The sequence below is a fragment of the Chaetura pelagica genome, unplaced genomic scaffold (assembly GCF_000747805.2).
Source record: "Chaetura pelagica isolate M959 unplaced genomic scaffold, ChaPel_1.0 scaffold725, whole genome shotgun sequence".
NCBI classification, from domain to species: Eukaryota; Metazoa; Chordata; class Aves; order Apodiformes; family Apodidae; genus Chaetura; species Chaetura pelagica.
The window spans coordinates 623,821-644,889 of record NW_009953490.1 but is presented as its reverse complement, the minus strand read 5'-3'; the positions used below and the strand labels follow the sequence as shown (position 1 = coordinate 644,889).

General features: G+C 38.6%; 1 protein-coding gene across 1 annotated transcript in view; it reads left to right on the top strand.

Moving 5' to 3' along the window:
• The window catches only part of ANO4 (anoctamin 4), a 190,764-nt gene that overhangs the window by 72,917 nt on the left and 96,778 nt on the right, over window positions 1-21,069 (top strand). Inside the window, exons 3-4 of the mRNA XM_009999042.1 lie at window positions 7,305-7,415; window positions 16,246-16,382. Coding sequence (XP_009997344.1) covers window positions 7,305-7,415; window positions 16,246-16,382 — 248 coding nt within the window. The remainder of the gene's footprint in view (window positions 1-7,304; window positions 7,416-16,245; window positions 16,383-21,069) is intronic.

Below are 21,069 nucleotides of genomic sequence, written 5' to 3'. Positions count from 1 at the left end.
TTGTTCCCCCCCCCCCCCCCAGCATTCATTGGACTTTTCTATTGAAAATGAAGTAGGCCTATGTATTTATTCAATAACTTTCAAAACTAGCAAAGCATTTTTGTGCTTTTACACTCAACTCCTGATTCTCAGACACTAACATGCAAACACATTATCCATAATCAGTCAGAGAACCATTAAAACAAAAGGTGTTTTCTGCATAGTGAAAGATTTGATAAGCCATGCTGAATAGTGAAAGTATACATTTTTTTAAGGTAATGGTTAAACCATTTAAGACTATCAAGAATTATATCCAAATCCTTGTGTATTTATAGACATATATGGCATTCTACCAGGTCAAGGTTTTTCAGATATCTGCAGATATTTCCACAGGGTACCCAGTCTTTTCAGTCTTGGAAGCACATTGTGCAATAGTACTGTTATGATGGAGTCCTTTGACTTAAATCAAAAGTCTCTAAAGGCCTCTCTTTCGATGTGTATCATTACCTTTTATTTATAATTCTTTGAAAACTGTAGACATGCTTTGTAGATAGATGGGTGCAAATCCCATGATCTACACAGGTAAAAGTGAGTACCTCAAATTAGAGAAAACTGGGGCTTTTAAGATATTCCCTATTTGTCACAAGTACATATGGATCAGTGCTGCCACACCATACAGAAGCTGCTGCAGTTATGGCAGACATAATTTAAATATACAGATATGTCAACAAGTGCTCAAAAACTGAGAATTAAACACATGACTTTTCCTGTCCTTATCCTCACTTCCGTCTTCAAAAGGAACCTAAGACTGGAGGTAGCATCAAAACGAAAGAAAAAGGGAACTCATCACACACACCCTCCCTCTTGTAGAAATCTGAAATTGTGTTGAAGCTGCAAGGTAGAGGAGGCTTAGTGCTACTGGTAAGGAGCAAGGACAGAAGGAAAGCTTCTGTGTAGTGGTCTTATTCCAGAAAGGAGTCAAGTATGGGCTGCTGAGCCAAAGGATTACAGGTTGAAAACAGCATTTTTCTTCTGTGTGGAGAAGGGGCAGCTCGAGGCAGGACACAGGGTAAGCTTCTGCAGAATGTGCTGAGAAGATACTTGTGAAAGAAGTAAGGCAGCCTTTGTCCTGACTTAAACAAGGTTTTTGGTAGGAAAATTTGCAGATCTGAGGCAACTGCCCTCTGGTATGTGTGTAGCTGCAGCCATGTCGCTGGTGTGTGGTGGCTCATCTGGGGCAAGGCCTTAAAGTGTGAGCAGAGTTTGTGTGAGGAACAAGGATCACCAGAGAAAGGTGAGCATGGCTCATCAGTGCCCTGTGCACTGGTGGCTTGCAGACCATCAGTGTTAACTTGACCTCCTAAAAGACCTTTGACACATCAAAAGATTATTTTTTTTTTAATACTGGTGGGGAGAAATAGATCTTGAAAAATGCTGATATTGCATCTTTTTGTATCTGTTTAAGAGGAAAACAAACACTGAAAGACAGAGTTACCTTTCATGATGCACAACCCATTTCCGTGTGGATTCTGCCTGTATTTTCAGGAATTGTCTTAGCTGTATATTCAGGTGACAAACCCTCCACCTGGACAAAAGAGTTGTAAGGAAACTCTGGAACATTCTCTTTGTTTCCTCTTTTTTATTTCCATTGAGGAAAGCAATACCTACGCTAGAGTTAATCAGAAGGAACCAATGTTGTATTTTTAATATGAAGCTGACAAGGATGAAATAAAATTATCTTGCTGATCTTAAGTTTTGGGCCTCCATAATTACAGACCCATAAATGAAAATTAATCCTGTTTTCAAAATGTGGCTACTGACCACATGTATTTTAAATGTACCTAGTATTTCCAACTCCTACAACTCTATTCCTTTATTTCTTCGTTTTCTCTCCTTGTTATGTGGGTTTTTTATCTTATCAGCACTACTTTCCCAGCATGGAACTCTGCATTATTGTACATGACAGTTTTTAAAGCAGCAACAAGACATTACATAATTTTAATATATGAAAGATACCTAATATAATCACTGCAGTAAGACTGATGCACGGAGTAACACTCTGGCATCCAGTTTATGCTGTAGGAGGAAAAAAATGCTGAGGCAAAAGAGACATTACAATACTTTACTGGTTGGTGATCCTACGACACAGGATTTCTTATGGAAAGTAATTTGAGATTCTCTGTGACCAATGTGGCAAAAGTAGCTCTCCTTTAAAGACTTGTGAGACACATCAGCCTTCCATTTAATGATACGTAATTACCTATCTTGGAGCCACAGCTTTCAGAACAACTCTATCTTGCTAGGAAGACACATGTATATTAATATATTATTTGCATACATCCTGTGACTCAGACAACAGCTTATGTTTTCCTCATGCAGTAGTTGAATCAATATGCTTTTCATCCATTGAAATGTTTTGTCCAGTGCAGTAATGGGATGGATGCTGGGAAGATGCATTATGGAGTACATTTTTTTTTATTCTTGTCACAGAAATGAGAAATGCCAGAATTGAGCTCAGTGAAGCTATGGATTTCATGTACGTGTATAGCTCTGACTAATCTGTATAGGTAACGCTTTAAACAATTTCCATTTGAAAGTGTGTTTTTGCTGTAGGTGACCTGCCTAACACTCAGAGAGAGAAGTCAGTAGAAAATGGACCCGCAGGGCTGATCTTTCACCCCATGCTGACCTGGGGTTGCCTTTAGTGAAATGGAGACCATGCACAAAAGCCTTCTGCTTGCTGTAAAGAGGAGGCTCTGGTGAGAAAGAGCAACTTCTCTGTAGAAACTACAGGCAGTACTTTATGTAGGAAAACAAAAAACAACAACAACAAACAAGATAACCTGGTAATATTAGAATTATATTTTCTCTTGCTAAAGATTAGTCCTTTAGAGATAGATGGCTCTGTGTTAGGAGCATCTTCCATATGGCGTACTAGTTCTTTGCTACTCATGTTTAATGCCTGTGCTGAAGTACAAGCATTGTGAAAGTGTATGTTTGCTGCCAAGCTGATTTAAAAAAAAAAAAAAAAAAATCAGCTCTCTCTTTCTGATAGAAGTCGCTCACTGGCTACCTGCCTTTTCAGAAAGATCCTGTGAAGACGTACATGTTTTTGTACAGAAACTTCTAGAACTGTTAGACAAAACACTTGTTTTAACTTGTTAACTGGAAGAAAAGTGAGGGCAAAGAAGAGAGACTGTGATTTCATAAAGCAACTGAGCCAAGTAGTTGCACCAGGGGAGGTTTAGATTGGATATTAGAAAGAATTTCTTTACTGAAAGAGTGGTTGGACAGTGGAACAGGCTGCCCAGGGAGGTGGTGGAATCACCATCCTGGAAGCATTTAAAAGAAATGTAGATATAGTGCTTAGGGACATGATTTAAGCACTGAACAAGTAGATTAGGTTATGGTAGGGGAATTTAATTTACGGTTGGACTGGATGATCTTCAAGGTCCCTTCCAATCAGGATGATTCTGTGATTCTGTGATTTCTATTCCAACCAATAAGCAGAACCTAATTGGTAAAACTCTTCAAGAAGCCCTGATTGCAAAGGGCTTTGCAAATTACAAAGATCAGTTATGTTCTCACATGTACGTTCAAAAATATGGAGTAAGTATGAGCCCTTTATAGGGCACTGAGAAACAGCGGCACTTGTTCCATCAGCTAAATTTTATTTTTTTAATTTGGTGCCAGATAATGAAATTGTGCACGTTTTTCTGTATGCTCAAGTGCTCATGCTCAATTTCACACCACAAGGTGAGGGTATTAATCTAGAAATATGATTTGCACATCACAGCACAATATAAAAATGTGCAGACTTTCAAAATCTGTCGCCAAGTGTTTACTGTGCAAGAAAATACACTTTTGCTTGTAAAGTTCATGTCTAAAAAGCTAATTGTGATAATTGGCTAGATATATGATAGAGAACCTGAGTATGTTCTTAGTTTTAAGCAGACATAAAATATCTCTCACTATAGTGGAAATGACCTGGTTTAACATTAATACCATATTAATTACCTTGCAGCATAATATCTGCTACATGTGATCATTTTAATATTCAGAAGGATGTTACAAAAGGATTTAGAAAAAAGCCATTTAATTCAGCATCTAAAAATGAAATGCCTTTTAAAAATCTCGTTTGTTTTTCTAACCTAATTAGTAAAGAACCTTCAAAACAAATAAAGGAGAAACTATGGTATTTTATGCACTGCCTTTATACATCAACAAGCAAATCAAAGTGAACCACAGTGAATGCCATGAGCTAATTTAAAATACTACTTCAGTTCAACTAAAACAACTCAGTAATCTGAGAAAAATCTCAAGACTAATCTTGTAGTAAAATCACATAAAATTTGAAAAATTTGAGAAAACTAATATCTACTTCACTTTTATTTGAGTTTGTTTATTTTTCATGTTTCTATGGTAAGAGTCTTTTCCCCCCAGCCTCCCAGGCATTACTGCTTAGCGTTTACTCAGTGGGATGTGTCAATGATACAGCATAAATCAGCAGCTGCTAAAGCAAGAAGCAAGTGCCAAAGCCAGGCTAGTGGTCCCTCAACAGTAACAGTGACACCAGGTACTGTCTTGGTTCATTGTATTGGAGATCTATGGTAGAGAAAATAAATCTCTTTGGGACGTAGTAGAGGATGCAGTGGATTTTTCCAAAGAACTGCTGGGCTAAAACTTTTGTCTGCCAACAAATCAACAAACAATTTTGCCAGTCTATGACCCATTATATATATATATATATATATATACCTAGGGCTCCCTCCTGCAAAGTGGGTGCTGAGGGGTAGGGAGAAGAGTAGAAGCAAATGTGCTCTGATTCAAGTCAGTTTATTGAAGATCATGGGAGAAGGAAGTGTTCCTGCAATCACTTATTTAGCAGCTATGATGCTGGCAGATACATTTCTTTTTCTCTGTGTTGGTGAAGGCAAGTTTGTGATTAGCCATGCTTTTAATCACAAATAGCCAATAGAAGATTATGCCTACAATTCTGAGTGAAATCAGAATATGATGTTATTTGTCTGATACTTGTGCACTGAGGCCAGATATTAAAGATATCCTGAATCAAAGAAGCTTATGAGACTGACATTTGTGTGGATTGCTGGAATGTCCTCATACTACACATGAATCAAATAGAGGAGATTTGAATGCAGCAAAACTTGTCTTGGTTTTGTAGGCTGTTAGGCTGAACAACAGTCAGGTTTAGGCAGGACATTTTCTGACCACTTTCTAGACAGTATTTTTCATGAATTAAAAAGTGGGTTTTAAATTGAATATGTATGTTCTCTAACATCTTCATTTTATTAAGAATTTGTGGTTAATCCGTCTGATACCAGAACTTCTGGAGAGTCATTGCTGGCTCGCTGGCACTTCCTGTCTCCCTGGCTCAGTAAGTTCAGATCTTTTGGAGATGCTGCAGCCATTCTTCTACCTTCAAGCATCCTGAGGAGCAGTGATTTGGGTGTAACAAGGATGGAGGGCTTTGGGAAGGAGAAAGTATTTTATATTTGTCAGTATTGTCATTCTCATGCTCTAACTATGGTTGAAATGGAGAAAAAAGTATAGATTTGTGGGTTCAAATATATAATTGTATATGTTAAAAGCAGTAGCTGAGTATTGAACTAGAAACTGAATATCACTTGCAAAGCTGCTTAACTGTCCAGTACTTACTTCTCCATCCTCTTACTTATATATTGCAGCTGCAGTATTTTTCCTTTGCCCCAGAATTCTTTCCTGGGCAAATCCTAGCCTCGCACCTCTGAGGCCATCTGCAGATTTACCTAGCTTGTTATTATATGAATAATCAGCTGTCTCACTAAAGAAATTCTCTTTGTTCTACATCATTAAATGCTGACTCCTGCTGCTGCTATGACAGAACACTTTACAGGAATCTACAAGGGGAGCTGTCTCTGACGTTAACAGCGGATCTTTGCTGTGGAACAAAGGAGTACGCTGGGGAAAGCATGAGATGGGTTGAATGTATAAGGTTTTAATTTTAGGAAATAAAAAAGGCTGAAGCTGCTGTATGTATACCAATTTTGAGATCTTTTTTTATCCAGAAAGTGAAGAAAGGTCTTTAATATAGAGTTGAGTAATTCTGTGTCCAAGGATATAATTTGTAACTCTCATCAAACCGCTGGTGAGATGGTCATTTGGTGAGTGGAGGGCAAGGATACAATGGGCTAGGAAGGAATTCAAAACAAGACCAGCTTGTTATAGGCAGACTATAGAAGGAAAATGCTTCTATCAAAAGCATCTGTAATAAATAGCCACTAGTGAAGAACACAGTAATGGACTAAATTACCTCAAGGTCTCTTCTTCCACTGTGGCCTTTTTATTATGAGGTTATTTCCCAGATATCTTCTTGACCACTACCGCTCTGGTAACTCTGTGAAATAGTTACTCAAGAGCATCACTTCTAACAGATGCCTCTGTGCAAGGTCAGGTTTTGCTGCCACTCTTTTAAAAATTGCCATATGCTGGTAGCTCTGTCTCTGGCTTTATCAGAATACCCTGTAACCAGCAGCTTAAGCCTGTTTGCCTTTTCCTGTCTACTCTTGGCATTCCGCTACCTTTTTTTATATGGAAAGAGCGCATTTTCAAAACTTCCTCCTTTCTTTTCTCATATTGAAAGACCAGTGAAGTGGGAGAATCTTATGCCTGTTTATATGTGCAAACAGGTTTGAAACTGTGACCTATTAGCCTATGTTTTTATTCTGCAGTGCTTTTAAATCACAACCATTACATACCAGTGTAACCCCCTTCAAAATGGACTCTAGTATTGGGGTGCTGCCTAGACCATGCCATGCTATCAGCTTGGCATGTCAGACTAAATGGTGTCCTGTGGCTGAAACATGCTGTCCATGTTTTTTTTTGTTCTAATGGTTGTTTTCTGTCTTGAGACTTAATTTGTCCTTCTTGTGTTAGTGCGTCTTATTTTAGTCTGGTTGTTCTTGTAGTGCTGTGTCATTTGTAACAACCTGTCTTGTCTGTTTTCACATTTTGGAGTTAGTTTTCTAGATGGTATGGTGAGAGGGTGCTCATGGCATGGCAGCATGTGTTCACCTGAACAAGGGACTTGCCAGTAGTGACTCTGCATCATTGCTGATAGCAAAGGGTGTGGTTGTTTCTTTCTATTTAGCTTTAAATCAGTCCACTTTCTATCTGAAGTTGCTTGGTTTGAAGAAAAATTGGTTCTGCTAGAGGGGAAAAAAATTAAATAGCTTTATTCCATGTGTATGCTCCCCCACCTGAAATCCTCTTGGTTGGATTTTCTATTGCACTGTCACAAACCACATCAATCTCTTCAATTTCTTCAGAAGGAAGAGAGGATTTGCAGGTTAACCGGCTGGAAACGCAAATATGGATAAAACCAGATATACAGAAGACAGATGTGGACTTTTCAGAAATTCTTAATGCAATACAAGAAAGTAAGTTACTCCTTGGATACAAATTTGGTTTTATGGTAGAAGAATCAATTAGAGATACATTAAAATTATAGCTGAAGGAACATACAAAAGGATGAACTGAAAGACAAGTAAGTATGTATTACTAAAATCTCTGAGAAAGTTCAGTTGGTCATTGAAGGCCAGTAATAAAACTTTTACTCTCAGAGACATCATAATAAGATTTGAATTATTATGTGCCTAAGGATTTCAGCAGTATTCCCTATCCAAAAGTAGTCCAAAATAGTAAAATTCCTGTTACTTTAATCCTTTCTTTACACTCTTGACTGTCTGTGTGAACTAATTAAGTCATGCAAATACTGCAGTCTGGGATCTAAGACTGGATTTGAAGTTCCAGCTATTCCAAAGTGTTGGGGTTTATTCATATTTTTACAGCTGGCAATTTTTGGGAGCAGAGGTGGTGAGCTTGTCACAACAACTGAAGGTCTTCATATCTTAGATACTGCATGAAACCGCCTCTTTTCACTTGTAATGGGTTGTGGACTAAGAATTGATTGGTCCACCCTTCCTAAATGTAACTGCAGAATGATCTTAAGGATTGTGCTAGAAGAAATAACACTCTTGCTATCAACATTGGAATACACCCCCCTACCCAAACCTGATGCAACTCTGAAATCCAAAAGAATCTGGAATTTTAGTGGGAATTTTCCATAATAGCTTGAAAGCAGTCATGCAAGCTAAGAATCAAACTGCATAGTATTGCTTCCTGGTATTCCTCTTTTGTAGTTTATTTTAGACTGGGTGGTTTTTGTAACAGTTTTCTAAAGTGAGAAACAGCAACAAAAGATGTGTAGGAATGTGTAAACCCCTGAACTCCTGATCTTTTGCCATATGAACAAGGAACCGTTCAGTGGTAGAATCAGATTATTTGGTGGTGATATTAGTTTGGGGGTGGAAGGAAAACTCTCAGGATGACAGCAGTAATAATTTGAAATTGAATCACCCTAATATTTAAGCTGTATTTTTTAACTTAGAAAGCTTCTCTCATGAGGAAATCTTAATATGAGATTTTACTTTCCTTTTCTCTGCACCTGCACAGCCCAGATTATATGCCTGGGGGTAGTGGGGATGTGGACTGGAGTGGCTGAGAAAAAGCTCTGTAGTCTTTCAGAAGCTGAATAGAGAAGACAGATAAACAAGGAAAAGCATGTGGAAAAGACCATACTGGAATACAAGAAGCAATTATCATGTCCATTTCAAGCACATGGTTGAGGATGATAAAGCTGGATGATTTGTTTAAAAGAATTAGATGTCAAGATTAGATTTATTAACAGTTTGTCCAAAGCAGCTTCTTTGCAAAGTAGCCATATCTCAACTTCCCTTGGTACTGTGTCATATTTCAATATCATACTCTCTGACTATATCCCTATGCTGAATAACCCCAAATTTTCATTCAACAGGGCACAGGTTTACTTATAATCTCAAACCTCAAGTTTCTAGATAAAACCCCTAGTTTCTTTTAAAAGTATGCCATTTTTATCATAAAGAAGACAATCATCTGACTTGAACATAAGGGTTTGCAATGAGGGCATCAAGATCTGAATCCATTGCTATCAACAGCATGTAACTAGCATGTCTACAGCCTAATTTGTTTTATTTTAAAGTAGGTGTCTAATATAGATTAGATCACTTGCAACTTAGAAGTGGCTATTTGCCTCTGTTGCCTGCAGATGGAATTTAGGGAGATAATCAGGTAACTTGAATCATTGCTACAGCTTAGACTCAAACATCTGCACTGTACGTGTGTAAATGTATGTGAAAACTACCCTAAGTAAAACAAATATTTACAAGTGATTAATGGATAGAAGTAGGCTTCCAAATTGCTTTAGCAGCTTGAATATAATTTCAAAACTTAAGAACATTAAACAAAGAGCATTTTAAGAATTAACCTTTTGATTTCTAGACTATTTCAGAGACTTTTGAGAAGGATGCAGCATTTGCAGCCTAGGAGACAGTGTGTTTTCTTTTCCAAACCAGACCCACTTGCTGTTGAAAAATTACTTTCTATGTCCTTCAGCTACATTTTCTTCTGGAAAGACACATGTATTGCTATGACTTTATAACCCAGTTTGCAAAAGCTTGTTTTGTGTCTATGGGATTGTCTTATCACCTGCAGTTTGTTGTGAATATGAAATAATTAGGATAAACATACCGAAATATTCTTCCTAGGGTGTTTGTTCAGAAAGTCACTGCTTTTATTGCCAGTTGTTTTGTAGCATTGAATGAAAAATTTTAAAAGGCTAGTGATGCTTTTAAATGCCACCTGTGTTTTCTTGCTAACATGAGTTTCCTGAGCATTTCTCTGCTCCAGAGGGGCCTTGTGCAACTTTAGCTAACTGATAGACCTTTTGGTTTGGTAGACTTCCAAGAGTGATCATTCAATAGTGGAAATTGTATTACTCTTTTTAATTCAGTTACTTAAAACAAATGTATCGCTATAAACCTACTTTTTTCTTTTCTTTTACCCTACTGAATCTGTTAGACTGCAACTGAGGATAAAGATTTACCATCTCATTATTTACTTCTAAATATTGTTTAAAAAGTCTTCAAAGTTATTTCTACTGCCACAGTACCACAGCTCTAAAGATTTCTGTTAAGTGTTTTATAAAACAGTTTATTCTTGACCCCATGATAACCATAAAACGTCAGTAGTTTATCAGAAACAGTCCAGAAACAGTCATTAGACTGAAAATGGCTATAGGCACATACTGTAAAAGAGGGGCTTGCACTGGGTGTAAAATTGCAAAACATGGTGATGCATCTGATCTAAACAAAGGTTGCAAACAAGACAGCAGAGTTTTCAAAGACCTGCTTGAACCTTATGTCAGATATAAACCAGAATTGCCTATTGTTGCCAACCTGTAGCCTGTCCCATCCCACAGCCCCAGCCAGGATCAGGGCAGCCTGGGGGCACCAGGGCAGCCCCAGCCCTTATCATCGGGTACCTCCCCGGTGCAGTGGGGCCATCTATGGGTAGAGTTGTGGGGAGCTGGAGACTGGCCCTGCTGCAGCATCATTGAGGCAGAGGCTGACAGTCTTTGGGGGCTGAAATGGAGTCCTGGGGCCTGTACAAGTTAGAAGGAGTCCCAGGCGTCCAGTCAGGAGCAGCCAGTGTTGGAGGTGCCCTAAGGGCCATGGCAAAAGCTAGCAAAGGCTTTCATGGTTGTTTCCTAGTTATTACACTGAGAACATGGACTTCAGGAAAGCAGTAAATAGCTTTATTTAAAAAGAAAAAAAGCTCAGATTTCAAGCTTTTTTTTCAATAATTCCTATAATTTCCTGCCATTGCAGGAATGTCAAAATTCCAAGAAATCTCAGGCTTTTTTAGAATATTTTTCAAAACCCAGTTAACATTTTCTCTCACCAGGTTTAATAAAAAATAATTTCATTCTCTTATTTTATTTCTCATAATATGGAAGCCAGAAATCTGTGAGTTTCCTGGAAGAGGGTTGCTGATACGCTGTGTAGTTACTGAATTTAGCATTTAATATGATAAAAAGGTTTGGGCTGTGTGGAAGGTTTGGGCTGTGTGGTATCTGTAGAATGATCTCCATTAAGCGAAGTTCTGCAAATTGTATCTGCCAGCCTTACTGATTGCAGAAAAGTGTTTCTAATAAAAAATCCAAATAGATGCTGTAAAAACGTAAGGTGTAGTACCACAAGATGGAGAGAGGTTCTCGATTTTTCATACTTGAATTTTTCTTCTTTGCAAGTCTCTGCCAAACTGTTGTTTTCTACTCGGGATTTTTATTAAGAGGTTTTCTTCATTATTGGTGCTTTTAAACTCAATATTTTTTCTACCACCAGTAACATCTGGAAATGCTCTATATACTCACTATAAACAGTGCCAGTAAGAATGTATAAGGAAATTCACTCTTCAGTATTACTGACAGGCCTCAAAGTCTCCCAAAGAGCAGTTTCTGGAATATTGATCTTTAGCTTGCATTGTCCAAAGCCAAAGTATACTTGATAGCTTGGTGTGACAATTGTTAGTAAAATAATTAACAGAAGTGTGATCTCTGAGCATGCTTCCATCTTGACACACAAAAACATAGGTCCCATTTTTATAATGAAAATTCATATTTTTAGGCACATCAGTTTTTTATCATCCATCTTCAGGAGATTAAAGAAATTCTGTTGTCTTTGATCCCTATCTAAATGAACCTCTTGGAACAAAGCGGCTTGGGGACCCACTGAGATGGTGTACAGACCCTTGCTTAGAATTTCCTAGTGTTCAGTTTTCAGAATATGTGGTTCTTCTGTATTTGGGATAAAAATATTTCTATGTCCACATTTTTTCAGCCCCTCAAGGGGTTCTGAATTATGAAGTAGTTTTGATTTTTTTTCTGCAAAATGGAACATAATGGGGAGAAAAGCACATGCATATTTGAGGTGATCTTAAACCAGAGATGGAATTCTTAAGTATCTCCTGTAGCAATGTACATTTCTCTGCATTGTTGTTAAATTTCACTGCTTAAAAAGGCATGACTATGGACTAGCACCAGTCTGTCTCCTAAATAGCACACTTATGATAAAATTATTGCATATCATTCTGTTAAGGTCATTTGTGCATGTATGCATGTCATTATCTGAAAGGGACAAAAAAAGATGAAGCCCTGATTATGCCTTTAGCAACATTAGGCAGCATAGATGTTCATGTCCATTGGAGTGGACTGGCTGAACTTGCTACAGGCCACAGGAGAGGTGGCTTGGAAGAACCATCACGGCTATTAAAGTAAAGCAAACAGGATTTGCTTTTTAAATTATTTATTTAGGTTTTTGGAACTGTATTTTGATTTTTTTTTATTATCCAGTGAGGCTTGGGGTAGAAAAATGTTTTCAGCAAATGTTAGAGCTCCATGTTTAGTGTCAGTACAAGACTGTATTTTCAAAAACATATACTGTAAGACAACTACAGTGTAAAGAGTTCCACTTTCTCACCATCAACACACCTTTTCTGCAGCTGGAAGAAGGTGACATACACCTTTGATGCTGTTGAGATAGTTCAGCACATCTCTTCACTGCTTATCCTATTTGCTGAAGCTACCAATCGGCATGCCCATTGTCTGTGTACTTTCAATATGAGCAATGTTCTACTACAGGTAACTTCAGCAGGTTGTGGTTCCTAGTATCACTAACCAGCTGAGATTCACTGTTTCCACAACTTCTAGGCACTTTTGAGATAGGCTGAATTTTAAAGTGACCTTGAAATAAGATTTTTTGCTCCTCACAAGTCCTCAGAATGATCCAGTAATTCTCTCCTTGAAACCCCCAAACACATTAACGCTCTTACACACCAAATTGTGTATGTCAAAACACCCACTTAAAAACCAACTATTTTGCAACCCAAAGCATTACTAGAACTTCAGGAATCAGCAATTGTTGTATCTCAAAGGCCTCATCTTTTAAACCAAGGCAGTCTTAATGGCAAGAAAAATTTAGTTCCAAGTCCCTCAAGCATAGCACACAGGCATTCCTTCTTTCATTGCCTTTGTCTGCAATAGATAGGTATCTTGCATAATCTTCTAAAAGATTCACTGTATAATTTTTTTTTTCCACAGTTGTTTTCAGAATATATTGAGGTGTTGATCATATACATGTTGCTCTGATGAAGGCACTCTGCTGAGTTTCAGTTCAGTGAATTTTCAAGTCATTCAAAATGTTTTCTGTTTCAGTAGTTCTTTCTGTTGGGTATTCAGATGATTTCTTCTCCTGTGAACATGTATGCAAAAGCTGGTCCTGATCTGCATCCAGATTATTATCTGATGGGGTGGGAATTTTTCAGGCTTGCACTTTGAAACAGCAAGGCCACTGAAGGCCAGGCAATTAGACTGTGCTGCTTCACAGTGGTTGTCCTGTCATAACATTGCTGCTGCATGTGGTACAGATTGGAGACTGCTTTTTGCTTTCTAAGTCTCCTAAAGCCTCTGTAGTTTGTCCTAGGACAAATTAGATGTAGACAGAAGTGACACTGAGGATCTGCAAGCTCTTGCTATCATATGAACCCAAACAAAACAAAGAGGCTCTTCTTCACTCCTGTCAGTAAGCTTACCCCTAACTGGAAACAGGATGGTGCAAAGGCCAATTTAAAGCGGAAAACTCAGTCCTGGATATTTGTTTCTAATTATATTTTGGAGCTTTTGGCAAAAGGATGAGTAAAATATATAGACTCTTAGTAAAAATAGTCTTAAAACGGCATCTGCAAAAAGGGGGTTTGTGTGTCTCTTGTGTCCACAGACTATGATGACGCACTATAAAAGAGAATGAAGTAGGTGAAGCTGCTGCTCCCAGTATGTCTATAAAAACTGAGATAATGCAGAACAGAGAATGCTATCTAAAACCGATGAATTATGTATTAAGTGTTAATGAAAGATTAAGTATTGTGCAACATTTATATTGGGATACAAAGAATGACAGATTAGTCAGTATACAACCCCAAAATTGCTAAATCTGAGGAGTGGTATGGTTTCTTAAAATCTGTAAATCTGGCTCAGAATTTCTTATGCTGTCCAGATGGAAACAAAATGCTGTTCAAACTATTAAAAACTCTGAATTTCTATTAAAAATTGTGCTGCTTAAGTTAATTAATTAGCTTAGTATCTAGAGTGAATTAATTTGGATGTGAAGGCTTTTCTGTTGTTTCTTAAGTTTTTTGTGGCTTTATAAGCAAAAGTATTGCAATTAAAAATTCAGTGTCCTTATTTTATGAGTGAAAATGAAGAAGAGTTCTTGAATATTTGATTAGGGTTTTCTTTTTTAACTACCTTTAGATTTTAGATACAGTAAAAGACATGTTCAAAAAAGGAGTGGTAACTTCCCCATGTTCCTGCTTGATTGATAGGAAAATTATTATATATTTAAATTGCAACATAAATGCATATTCAGAACAAATATTAGGAAGAAAACTTTCTCCTGCTTAACATAATGAAAAATAGGCCACCTGCAGACACTGCAGAGTCAGTAGCATTGGACATCTGTTTAAAAAGTTTTCTTAAACTGGGCCATAGCCTTTGAAGAAGGGAAAGGGTGAAAAGGAGGTCACAAAATGTGTGTGTTGTCTGGGAACCGTTAATGGCCTTTAATTTCTGGCAGCTATTCTGTCTCTCCACGATGGGGAAATGGACTTTTACACCTGCAGCCAGGAGCTAGAAATGGAACCACGTTGCTGCCAGCCACTAGAGATTTTTGGGTGTTCCCTGTTAATATATGACCTTGTCAACAGGAATTACAACTGCCTGTCACTAAGTTAGGGGAGTTGCAGAGATGCAAAAGGATCAGGAAGTTATCGCACAACAGAAAAATTATTCCAAAAGTCAGTCAAATTTGAAAAAAGTGTGAGGAATTGTGAGTTAGACAAATTTCTGTCAAGAATGGTTGATCTTTGATTCTGCTCTTATTGGGGTAAGAGGCTCAGCAGCTGACCCCTGGGGGTCCCTCCTAACAGTTATGACTCTACTTGAGTAATTCTGGATTGTGCATATGAAACATGAGGTTGGGCAGATGAAGTATATTCATAGCTGAAGCTTGATCCCCAAAAAAGGCACTTTTCTTCCTCTCACCAAGCACACTTCCCCGCCAGATCTGCAGCATCAGATGGGGCACAAAAGTGGACCTCACTGGCCGCAGCCAGCCTGCCTTGCCTCTCCCATCCAACGCACCACTCAGTCAGCAGATCAATGGCTCTTACATGGGACTAGAGACTTGCACAGCAGCTCTGCACACACCTTATCATCACCTTCTTGCTCAGCACAGCAAGGAACAACACCTTAAAGTTAACACTGCTCATACCTTGAGGGCAGCACCAGCCTTTGACTCTTTCCTTCCAGTGTTTGGTTTTTTTTAATAACAGTAACATTATCACATACCATAGCCTTGCATGACAGGTGGAGGAAATTGAACCCATTTATTCCAGCAGGGTATCTTTCCCTGCCAGGGCAATGCAGGGGCCTGTCCTACTGCCAAAGACAGGCCAGATGTCAGCCCATGGCTTGACATCAGGATCAGGCTCAGTGAGGAGAATCAGCCCTGGGATGGCCAGGCAAGGCCTCCCTGTGGTGCTGTCTGGGGCCTCACCCCACAGACACCAGAGGGAAGGCACCACAGGGCTGTCCTTGGCTGCACTGCCTCGTCTTGGTCCCAAGCCACACTGCCAGATCCCCAGGATGGAGGCATGTGCTCCAGGCCTTTATTTCTCTTCAGTTTTTATCCGAGTTGGGTTTCCTACAGCATACTGTAGATTTAAGCTATTGCTTCCTGCAGAACTGAGGACTGCTGAGTAGGTAAATCCAAACATGCCAGCTTTACGTGCATCAAAACATGGGAAATTGTGTAAAGACAAACTTCTGCCCGGGCTCATTTATTCAGTGCCTTTCAAGTAACAGTACTTATTTGAGGTCTTCTGCCTCTATCTTCTCCACAGGTCTGTACAACTTCTACCTTGATTCTTCATGTAATAAGTCAAAAAACTGCTTCTTTATATTAAGAAATTTTCAGAGACTACAGTAATCCAGAAGGTAATTTTTCACCCCAAGCAAAGCCAAGGAGTTAGATAATGTATGTTTTATTGTGACAGAAGATTACTTATTTGTCATCAGAGAGGTATTGTGGTATGCTAAATCAATATGTGGCTCACTGGTGAAGAAAGTACTTCTTCAGTGTGCATTAGATTTTAAATTTTACATAGTAGATAATTAATCCAGAACTAAAAAAATGAAATTGTTGACAATGTGTTATACTCAGTATCTTCGTTTGGCTCAATTATTGTTTAAATGTGTATTTTTATTTTTGTTTTTAGTAGCTAAGGATGTCAACATTTTTTTTGATGAGTTAGAAGGTGTGAACAGCCCTTCCAAAGATGATGACTCCCTGCTTCACCACGGTAATTTGACCAGTACTTCTGATGATGCCAGCAGGTTGGAAGTTGTGGGGGAGGTAAGAATGCACAGAATTATTAAGATAATAATTATTCATGCTCATTATAAAGAAGGATTAAACATAATTTGATTTTAAAATCTCATTTTGTGCAAGACCACTGGTATCTGACCTGTGTAATGGGGGCTGTTTTTTTCCATTTTAAGATTATAATGCTGAAATATAAAGTATCTCAAGTTAAAAGGAGGTTTTATGGTTTTATTGACTTCATACAGCCCCATGGAAAAGTCTATATGGGCTTTTGTTGTTTGCTTGTTTTCTGAATTAGCCAAGCCTAATACTTCACTGTTTTTGAAAATAATGGAAAAGTTTTCCCTATATTAATCCTTTTGTGGGAAGAGAAGGGAGGAAGATAATTTGTCATCAATCTCTCACAGGAAGTATTGGACATTAAGTATGTGACCAATTCCCTTCTAGTGAAGGACAAGTGAACTGATGGTGCATAATGGTAATTCAGAGGATGTGCCAGGGAGGAGTCATGAAGCACATAGTCCCTTTTAAGTTATGTCTGAAGGCACACAAAGCATCATAGATCCATATTGTGTCTTCTGTGCCAAAACGAATGTGATACCCTTTAACTTCACCTCCAACTGCCCTACAGCCCATAGATGTTAGAGCTATTTCCTCAGGGACTGAGGACAGCAGGGACTTAACTCCTTTCCCCCATCTCAAGGGTGCAGCTGCATCCAGGCTACTCACTGGAGTGGTCTGATACTACCTGCAAGCTATGCCTGAGGAGTTTTTGGCAGAGGGCTGACTGGCAAAGAGCAGACCTGGCAGAGACCATATTAACAATTAAAAGCACAGAAAACCAGAGGATATTGCTGAAAGCCTTGCCCTGACCCTGTTTTGTTTATTAGTTTAGATAAAATTTAGAGGATATAATTACATATTTGTCTTTTTCAGGAGATAGAGGGTTTCGTGGTTTAAATTAGTTTGTGAAACGCTACTGAGAAGAGAGTTAGAGATTTTCTTTTTGCCACAAATTCAACCAGTAGAGAGCTACGCTCCTGGAATGTTTAGACAGATAATTAAAGCAAAAAAAAATTCAGGGCACCCAGAGATATGTTTGACCTTGCTCAAAATTTCAACTTCCCCTTCACTCATCATTCTTCCCCAGCTTCCCATACAAGGGGCCCTCTTTGTCTACTCATGTTGTAACAGGTTAACCTGAAACGATATTGCTATGTTGCATTTTGGGTCATGTACTGTACGGACTATAACATAAAACATAACTACAAAAACATAGGTGAAAGGAACATAATCTTTACATGTTAAAAAGGAAAAGCAAGCAGAAAATTGTCAGGACAGAGGATGACATAGAGTAACATACTGTTGTTAGGGCAGAACATTTTTTTTCCCTGTTGGATGTATTACTTGTTTTTTAAAGAGCAAGGGAAAATACCTGAGGAATATTTTCCTAGTTGAACAGATTATCTTTTTTCCCCTTCCTATCCATAACTGAGAAAAATAGCAATGTAGGTCGTGTGTATATATATATATATAAGGAATTAAAAAAATCTGGAAAACTGCAAGTCTTGATGGGAGCTGAGGGATGCTGCAGTCTACAAAAATATTTCATGGTACTTGGCCCCTGCTTCATTTCAGGAGGAAAAGATACACTGTTTTATAGTTTGCATAGATGTTGTATAGTTTGTATGGATGAATATGAGAGCTCAACTATACAGTGAACTCTGAAGCTTCAAGCTTCCTTTCAGTTTTTTTGTTGAGTAGCTAAGAGAGCTTGTTGATCCCACTTAATGCCATCAGGCTTGGTGAAAGCCACTCTTGAATGTTTTGGTTTCTTTAGTTCAGTTTTAAAGCTGACATCGCAGCCAAATAATTTTATATCATTTCTGTCTGAATTAATTAAAATTAATTTACAATCTAAAAAATTGACAAGGACATAGTAAAGGTTTCTTATCACTTTTGTGTAGCTGACAAATTGACCTATTGTTTGCTTCCAGTTAGTTGTTCATACTCTACCAAAAGATCCAATGAAGACTTTACAGATGGAGCTTTATCAACAATTCCTTAGCAGATGCAGCTTGAGATTTGGATTCAGCTTGTCCTTTCAGCTTGGGTTTTTTTCTTTGGTTTATGTTTCATTCAGACTTAACTACAATTGAAAGCTACGGTAGAAAACTACAATTCTGTTGCTTCCTAACTTTTGAGCATTTGATTCTGCAGCCTAGATAATTTCATTGTTAGAAACTCTCCACGTAGTTAAATATATTATGGTATCAAGAAGAATATTCCAAGCAGTGATATACATGGAATAATATATCTGCAACATGAAAGTTGCAGCTTTCACAAGATTGTAATCTAAATGGGCAAAAGAATATTATAAAAAAAGAACACACAGAGAAAAAATACACTCATTCTTTGATTAGAGTTTTAAAAACTGGGAGGTTCTGGGTTTGTCTGCACAAGTTATCACTGTTAGTGGTGCACATATTAACCCCCTCCAACAGCTGTGAAGTTACATGCAAGGAACTCTAATTTCAAGCAGCCACAAGGAACAGGAAAAGATGATCTCTTTATCATTCAGAGATCTTGTCTTCATTGAGCATCCATACTTATAATAGGTACCAAAATAATAGGAATCAAGAAATAATCTGTCATTAAATTAGTGAGCATTGGAGTCCCATCTGATTAATTTTTTTAAGACCTGCCGATAAACTTTCAAATTTCTTAGATTTCCCTAACCACACTTTTGTTTAAAAAGCCTCTGATTTTGGATAATTAAATATTTGGGTCAAGTCCTTCAGTCTAGAGCTCTCCTAGAATATATGTGTATATGAGCCGTGTGTCTATAAACATCGATAACTTCCAGTTCTGGGTCAGAGAATATGAAAAAGAGTGCATTTCTTGGAAGAGAATTCATGTTCATGCATCTTTAGATTCACAGAATGTTTTGGGTTGGAAGGGATCTTAAAGGTCATCTAGTTCCAACCGAGTTAGATACATATACTACAAATCATAGAATCATAGAATACGTGGGATTGGAAGGGACCATTAAAGAGCATCTAGTCCAGGCCCCCTTCCTGTGCTCAGGGACCTTTTTGACTAGATCAGGTTGCTCAGAGCCTGGTCAAGCCTGACCCTGATTTTTTCCAGGGATGGAGCCTCCACCACACCTCTGGGCAACCTGTTCCAGTGCTTCACCACCCTCATTGGAAGTAACTTCTTCCTTCCTAATGTCTAATATAAATCTACCCTGGTCTAGTTTAAGACCATTGCCCCTTGTCCTGTCACTACCCACCCTTGTAAACAGTCACCCCCCGGCTCCCTCCCCCGTTTTCTGTAGCCCCCTTCAGGTACTGAAAGGCTGCTATAAGGTCCCCCCAAAGCCTTCTCCTCTCCAAGCTGAACAATCCCAGCTGTCTCTGCTTGTCTTCATAGGAGAGGTGCTCCAGCTTTCTGATCATTTTTGTGACTCTTCTCTGGACTCGTTCCAACAGTCCATGTCCCTCTTGTGTTGAGGACTCCAAAGTTGGACACCACACTCCAGGTGGGGTCTCACAAGAGCAGAGTAGAGGGACAGAATCACCTCCATTGATCTGCCATGCTTCTTCTGATTTAGCCCAGGATGTGATTGGCCCTCTGGGCTGCAAGTGCACATTGTTTGCTCATGTCTAACGTTTCATCCACCAGGACCCCCAAGTCTCTTTCTACAGGGTTGCTCTCAATCACATCATCCCCAGCCTTTATTGATTGCAAGGATTGCTCCTACCCAGCTGCAGGACCTTGCACTTGGCCTTGTTCTACCTCATGAGTCCCATCCCTCTGGCATATTGACTGCACTAGTCAGTTTGTTGTCATCTGCAAACTTGCTGAGGGTGCCTTCCATCCCACTGTCTTCATATCATGTTAGATTCTCAGTCTTCTTGTAAATCCAGACTCAATCATTAAAGCTGCCTTACAGGCTGTAACTTAGGGCTATAGAAAGCTTTCCTTCTCAGAGGTTATACCAGTTTAGTAGGGCGTATCAATCTTGATTTGTCACACTGTGTTCCTAAAATGAAAAGGACCTCCAAGTACAGGTAAGAGTCCAAGCTGCCTATCTGAGTGAAAAATATCAATGGTGTAGTTTGGAGTATTTCACAAGTCCAATAAAAAGTAGTTGTCTCAAGAAGATGTATTTATCAGAGAAGAGGTCCTACAAGTCAAATAATTCAGTTAAATCTCATAAATGCTCTTTAATGTAAGGTTCTAAATGCACTGATGAGTCAGTGAAAGGCAAACCACTTTTGTTCAGAGAATGAGTAAACATAGGAAGAATAAAATGTAAATTTGTTTTCCAGTGGAATCACTACTGCACGTTAAGGCACAGTCCTGGTGGTACACTCTGGGTGGGTCTGTGCTAACATTTTAGTTTGGATCAGGAGTGTACATTTGGAATGAGTCTGAATTGTCCCTACCCATGCCTTGTTTGCACTCCAGAGCAGTCATGAATTTCAAACCTGGATTCCTTCTGCATGCAAATAAGTTGTGAGATGTCCAGTAAATCTCCTGGGTTAGACAAGAGAAGGCCCAAAGCAAACCCTCAAGCCTGCGTAGTGCAGACAGCAGTTCCTCAGCACAGATACTTTTGCTTTCCAGATCCTTTCCCCTTAGACATTTTACTTGCTGAAATACACATAGTGACTCTGGGACCTACAGAATATGAGGTTGCTCAGCAGGA